The following is a 7,532-nucleotide window of genomic DNA, read 5'->3' as shown; positions in this document are numbered from 1 at the left end:
AGGGTTTAGGGCTGTTGTGCATAGGGTCATTATGAGTCGAAAACGACTCGAAGGCACATAACAAGAACAACAATGGGGAGTAAAGTACAACAGTGAATGACTGGTAACCCTAAGTGTCTGAAAACTTTCATTAAAATGAATAAAAATTAAAAGAGTAATTAGTGTACTAAAACATTCTATAGTGGCTAGGTCACAATAATTGTTAAACCTTTTAAAGGAAGTAATCTAAGTTATATTTCTTAGAATTGGTTAGATAAATGTATTCTGATCTGTAAGTAGATTATCATTTTAATTTATTTGACACTGCCTTACAGAATTAATAGACAAAAGAATTGCATTGATTTACAGATACCATTTTTGGCCTGTATGTTGTTGGTCTACAGAACATGTTACTCTCTGACTATATCTGTTTTTCTTTTTGTTCCCATTTCCATCATACCTCCTCTATTTTAGGAAAACTGGGAGTCTATGATGCTGACGGTGATGGGGATTTTGATGTGGATGATGCCCAAGTTTTATTAGGCAAGTAAACATTTTTTGTTAGTGGTGGGAAAGTCCTGGAAACTGACCTTTGATGATATCAGTATAAATCATGTACATTTTATTGAAGCTAACTTTTCTGCTTATATAGTTTGTTTCATTCTTGTTGAGATATTAAAGGACTTAATTGTATTTCCATAGATTCTCCTTTCAATTTACTTTTATCAGTGAATCAGTATATAGCTCTTAACATGCATTTTGTTGTTGTACATATTTTGCACATTAATATGCATATTTTAATAAAATAATAATAAGTATATTTTTAGTATTTTTAATAAAATAATAATAAGTATAATTTTATGCTTTCAATGTATTTGCACATTAGTGCATATATTTTTAAAAGTACAATTTTATATTTTCAGATTTAATCACTTTTAATTCCCAGTTTAATATTTGAATATATATAGACAATGCCCTTTTTTATCTTAAAATGCTATGTTATTAGAAAGGATGTCACAAATTTTATATATAAACTGACCTGATGAGATAGGTCTTTCTTCCTGTCAAACAACATTGTTTCCTTTAGTAGATGCTATAACATACAAGTTTTTATACTAAAGAATTTAGAAAAATAACGTTGGTATCTTATATTCAATCTTATAAATAATGACATTAGAAATTATTCGCAGGCATACTTTCTTATGTTTATTTTATGGAAATGAAAAAATATGGTATGCAACCACATCTATTACCAATGAAACTTTTTAGTAGGTGATTCTTACTTTTGTAATAGTCTTAAATATGCAAAAAAGAGTGCTGTGATAAAATATAATGTAGCTTCTTAATTTTCCAGCTGGCTTTATATTTTCTTATTGCTCAGTAGGAATTCATGTTTTGATACTTATAGTAGAAGTCTAAAATCCAGGAAAATTATTTTTCTTCATTTTGGGGAACTTTTTATGCAATTCTGTCATATATCTAAAAATAGAGTTTTTATAAATATATATAGAGAACACATTCTAGATATGTGAAGAAATAACATTAAATTTAGTATTTTAAAATGGTGTTAATTCATTTGTGAATGATTATTTCATTATATGTTCTTTAAATGATAAGTTATGAAATCAAATACTCATTTCTTATACAACTAATCTTTGTAGTTTATAATAACTGTGTTTTCTCAGTGAAAAGTCTTTTTAGAAAATCTCTAAACCCTATTACTTTGCTGAACATTTATTCATTAAAAGGATATGGATTTTTTCTTTTTATTTAAAAAAAATAACTTCATTTAGGCCTTATTTTTTAGAAATATTACTTGTGCTCTACTGCATTTTACATATTCTTTTAACTTAAAAATCACCGTTTTAATTTATAAGGTAGGAAATACCAGTTGTTTGAAAATTGATGTTTTCTGCTATAGGTTGTACCCATTCAAAATTTATTCTCATTAAACTTTTAACCAGGCATGCAGAGGTTAATTTTCACTTTAAAGATTACTGTTTGCAGGTAGTCACCTATGGGCAAGTCATAACATCCTTCTTTTATAAGATATATGTACTGGAATTAGAACCAAATATAGTAAGTCTCAGGGTTTGTTTTGGTACATTGACTAATAGTATAATTTTTGCAGCCAAACTGGGGGTGTTATTTTTAACACATACATTCACTATTTCACAGTTGGCTTCTACCAAAGATGAAACAGACCAAAGGCAAATATTCAAGCTCATATATTACCTCTAGTCTTTGCTAGTATTTGAGTTCCTGCATGAATTGCATTCTTTTTTAAATTTTTAAAAAACTATTATTAATTTCAATGAACATTTACAGAGATTTTGAATTTCCATTCATTCATTATTGCACTTTTCTCCCCCTGCCCCAGTTTGCTCTTCTCTTTGAAAAGTAAAAGAAAATTCCCTTCATTGTATGCAATCCCCCCTGCACCTCCCCCACCCCCACCCCGAGTATACTCTACTCTGCAACCTTCATTCTGGACTCTTATGATGCTCATAATGCCCTATAATATATTGCTTTTAAACTGTTCTCTCCCTCATCCGTTTCAATGCAATATACATAATGAATTGCATTCTTAACTAGAACTGAATTTGCAACTTAAGTTCTCTGGTTTAATCACTATAACATAGTTGTTGATACTGCCTGACATCAGGGTTCTATTTTCTGGAGAAAGGAAGAAAGGGAGCGAATTCAGTGATTCCCAGAAGGAACCAGATTCTTTGTCTGCTCTCATTGAAGGGACTGTCCAGGTTCTTTGAGACGAAGATCATGCAAATGCTGGTTCTGAAAGGCCAACAGGATAGTATATGCCCAAAACTAAAGATGAGAAGATAAGGAGGAAGAGCGAAACTGGAAAAGTAGAACTGGGGAACCCAGGGAAGAAATAGAAATAGTATAGGCATGTTATAGACATTTCAGCCAGTGCCACAGAATAATGTGTGTATGAAACTATTGATTGGGAACACTAACATGCTATGTAAACTGCCACCTTAAACACAACAAAATTATTTTAAAAATAAATTTAAGTACAGCATGTAAAAGGAGCTCTAATGGTATAATTTGTAGGAGGTTGTGCTTCTGAGGGGGTTGTTGCTCTCTGTCAGTTTGAGTCTACCAGCTGTTCCTTGAGAGAAAGCTGGACAATCTCCTCATGCCATTTACAGCTGTAGAACTACAGTGTAGGGTCAGCTAGAATTTGATTTCAGTATACAAGAACAAAACACTCTTAGTAGTTACCAGGGATAGGAGGAGACAGGGGACAGGAGAGGGAAGGAAAATGAGTAATTAGATAATAGGCTCATAGCAGTTTAGATGATGAGCCATTGAAGTCTTTCTGAGTAGCAGTGGAACACTGATAGGGTGGTAGGAGATGAGGCCCTGATGGTGGAAGGTGCTCAGAATACAGCTGGGGAAGAGCTGATTTCTGAAAGCAGAGTTTAACTTAATGACATACAGCAGAGATTGTGAGGGTGCTGCAGGATCAGATAGCATTCTATTCTTTTTTTAATTTTTTTTTTGTTCTATTCTTTTTAAAAAAATTTATTATTTCAATGAAAATTTCCAGAGACTTTGGATTTCCATTCATTCATTGTTACCCTTTTCTCCCCTCCCAAGCCTACCCCCCAGTACACTACCCTCTTGGAAAAATAACAGAAAATTTCTCTCATTGTTTTATAATTTCTCTCCCTCGGTCCACTCCACTATGCAGCCTTCACTCTGAACTCCCGTCATGACAAAAATACCTAATCACATATCCCTTTTAAACAGTTCTGTCTTTCATCTGTTTCAATGCAGTATACATAATTTATTAAGTCTTTCTCAGTCTCACCCCAACCCCAATGTCAGTCCTGCTTTATAACAGTGGCACCATGCAATATTTGTCCTTTTGTGGCTGAGATACTTCACTCAACATAATGTCCTTCAGGGTCCCCCATTTTGAATAATATTGCATGAGTTCCTTGTTTTTCAATGTAGCATAGTATTCCATTGTGTGAATATACCACAGTTTCACTATCCATTGGTTTGTTGATGGTCACTTAGGTTGTTTCCAACTCCTTGCTATTGTGAACGAAGCCGTGATAAGGACAGGTGTGCATATATCTGTTTGGGTGTCAGTTATGGTGTCTTTAGGGTATATTCCCAGTAGTAGAATTGCAGCTATTTGAGAAAGCACCATACCAGCTTCCACAGTGCTTGCACCATTTTACACTTCCACCAACAGTGAATAAGGGTTTCAGTCTCTCCCCAACCTCGCCAGCATTTATTGCTTGCTGTTCTGTTAAATTTTGCTATTCTGACTGGGGTGAGATCTCATAGTTTTTTTCATTCTATTCTTTTGTACGCAGAACTGCTATGAATGGGAGCTGACTCAATAGTTCCTAACAAAATATACATATGTGTATATGTGCATGCATACGTGTGTGGATATATGCTTACACCCCTATATACTTATATATGTTTATATATATACATACATATATATGTGTATATATGTATATAATATATGCATATAATATATATATAAATATATAGGTATATACACACATATATGTATATAGGGAGCGCTGGGGAAGACCTCGATGAGATGGATTGATTCAGTGACTGGGGTAATGGGGGTGGGTGTGTCAGAGGCAGTGAGATGGGCACAGGATAGAGCAAGGTTTAGGGCTGTTGTACATAGATAGGGTCTCTATGAGTCGCAGGTGACTTAATGGCACATAACAAGAACAACAACTGGTGGTCTAGTGGTAAGAAGGTGTGTTGCAGTCCCGAAACTACAAGGTTCAAATCCATCAGCTGCTCCCAGGAGCAGTCTTCTCCTGTGCAACTAACTGCCTCTGAAAATACACCAGAGCATCATCTATGAGTCTATTCTGACTTGACAGCACACAACAACAACATATCTGCAAATGAAAAGAAAGAGACAGTGCAAAAAGAAAGGTGAAAGGACTTCCTAGGGGGGGGATTGGCATGGCTACTGCAGGAAGAGTCAATCTGTTTAGCTTTCTTAGGTTTAGCGTTTTATCTCATGAATGTTTTGGACTCTTAAATCTGCATATTTGTAAATTTTATCAATTTGAGAAAATACACGCGTGACTATCTTCCTTTCATATTTTGTAGCTTTTCTCATAAAATACGTTCTTCTTAGTGTTATTCTGTGCCGTCAAGTTGCCTGCGACTCTTAGCAACCCTATGCACAACAGCTCTAAACCCTGGTCTGTCCCTTGCCAATCTTACTGTCTCTGACATGCCTATCCCCATTACCACAGTCACTGAATCAATCCATCTCATTGAAGGTCTTCCTCTCCTGTGCTGTCCCTCTACCTTCCCAAGCATGACATCCCTCCCAAGGACTGATCCGCCTTGCATATCAGACGAAGCTTCAGAATCCTTGCCTCTAAGGAGCATCCTGGCTTCACCCTCTCCAAGATGAACTTGTTTGTTCTTCTAGCAGTCCATGCTATATTCTGCACTCTTCTCCAGCACCACAGCTCAAAGGCATCAACTCTCCTTCTGCCCTATCTAGTCATTTTCCAGCTCTTTGATGCATAGCAAGGAATTGCAAAGACCATGGCCTCTATCAGGCACACCTTAGTCTCCAGACTAACATCTTTGCTCCTCATTTCCTTGGAGAGATCTCTGACAGTAGACTTTCCCAGTGCAATTCATCTTTTAATTTCCTGGCTGCTGTTATCAAGAGTGTTGATTGTAGAGCCAGGCAGAGTGAAGCTGTCAAAAATTTCCATCTCTTCACCATCTATCATGATGCTGCCAACTGGCCCAGTGGTGAGAATCTTTGTTTTCTTGATGGTGAGCTTCAATTTATATTGAAGGCTGCAGTCCTTGACCTTTTGCAGCAAGTGCTTTAGGTCCTTTCAGTTTCAGCAAACAGGGTTGTATCATCTGCATAATGCAGATTGTTGATGAGTCTGCATCCAATCCTTATGCCACACTTCTCATAGAGCCCAGCCTCCCGGGTCATCTGTTCCGCACATAGATTGAAAAGATATGGAGATAGGACACATCCTTGACACACAACCTTCCCAATTTTGAACCGTGCAGTGTTTCCTTGCTCTGTTCGGATGACTGCCTCCTCATCCAATATAGGTTTTGCATAAGCACAATCAAATGTTCTGGGATTCCGCTTCTTCTCAGAGTCAGCCAGTTTGTTGTAATCCACACAGTCAAATGCCTTTGTATAGTCAATAGGTAGAAAAATAAAATACATGCTGAGTAAATAATTTACCACCTTTAATTAGTTAATAGGGCGTGATTCTGTTGACTTCAGAGGCCACACCTCTCTGGTGGTTTGAAGCCCCCCGTTACTTATCCCATCTCTCTCAATCCCTCCCCCCCCCCCGCCCCCCCAGCAGCTCATCAAGAAAGGTGGGCCATGTCTTCTTGGTTAATTTACAGCTGGGGAAGCCTAGTTGGGGATCAGCTCTGAGTTGGTTCCTGACTCAAGCATAAAGAGTTTGAGTTTTATTATTTCTATTCCATGCCCTTAAGATTTAATTTCAGAACTCACGAGGCTGTTCTCATTTATATGGCTTTCTGTTTTAGTAGCCAAATTATCAAAAATTAAATTTCTTTGATTCATAGAAAACCTATAAACAAAAGGCCTGAAGCCCCTCTACAACTATCGACATTTCTCAATGTTCATAGAGTTTCTGGAGGCATGTTCTTTAGGAAGTGGATGCCATTCATGCTTCAAAACCTGTGACAGTATGTTATTGTTGTTATGTACCATTGAGTCACCTGCTATGTATAGTGACCCTATGTACAGCAGCTCTGAACCCTTCCCTGTCCTGAGCCAGTCTCACTAAGTTTGACACAGCAACCCCCATTGCCCCAGTTACTGTTAATGAAAATCACATTGTTTATCTAGTTTTTTAAATCTTACTTCCCAAATAACCGTAAAAGAAAGTGATCTGAGGACTAAATGACAGGAATTACATCATCCTAGGGTTGCATCCTCTGGGATGCAAGAGGTTGTCCCTACTTCCTAAGACTCACACCTGGTGGCACCATACATACCAGCTATGGCTGGATGGAGAGCAGAGGAGAAGCCACTTGGAAATGGCTGAACCCTTCATCCAGCTGTGGGCACAGAGACCTGGCCCTGGCTTGCTGGACGCGGTGACCCACTGCTTGCTCTTTGCTTCACACCTACTGTTTGAGATCTGGAGTAGCTGTGCACCTCAAATACTTCCTTGGCTAGGGCCTTTATCTTAAATGCAGGAAGGCTGTTGTGATTGGATAAAGAGTTTTGTTCAAATATGTATATATGTTTTTTTATACAGCCTGTACTACCGAAAGGCAATAAAAATTTATATTTAATACTTGTAGGTACTTATGTTTAAAAATGTAGAAAGGGAAACGTGCTTATTCTAAATGCATAGCTATAGTGTTCTAAGGCAGTGAGGAGAAACATGCTCTTTACATGCATTTTGGGTGGGAAGACTTGTCATCTATGAAATCCAATGAAAATCTTTCGGCCTGTCTAAAAAGAAACGAACTATTAATGTGTGTTATTTCTC

At 37.0% G+C, this 7,532-nt stretch overlaps 1 protein-coding gene across 1 annotated transcript in view; it reads left to right on the top strand.

Annotated features, from left to right (window-relative positions):
- The window catches only part of LOC102843374 (aspartyl/asparaginyl beta-hydroxylase-like), a 268,463-nt gene that overhangs the window by 6,440 nt on the left and 254,491 nt on the right, over nt 1-7,532 (top strand). The window contains exon 4 of the mRNA XM_006900733.1: nt 454-522. Coding sequence (XP_006900795.1) covers nt 454-522 — 69 coding nt within the window. The remainder of the gene's footprint in view (nt 1-453; nt 523-7,532) is intronic.

The sequence above is a fragment of the Elephantulus edwardii genome, unplaced genomic scaffold (genome assembly GCF_000299155.1).
Source record: "Elephantulus edwardii isolate Elephantulus edwardi_28Jun2011 unplaced genomic scaffold, EleEdw1.0 scaffold00292, whole genome shotgun sequence".
NCBI classification, from domain to species: Eukaryota; Metazoa; Chordata; class Mammalia; order Macroscelidea; family Macroscelididae; genus Elephantulus; species Elephantulus edwardii.
The sequence above is the reverse complement of the archived record's forward strand: the minus strand, read 5'-3'. Positions and strand labels throughout refer to the sequence as shown.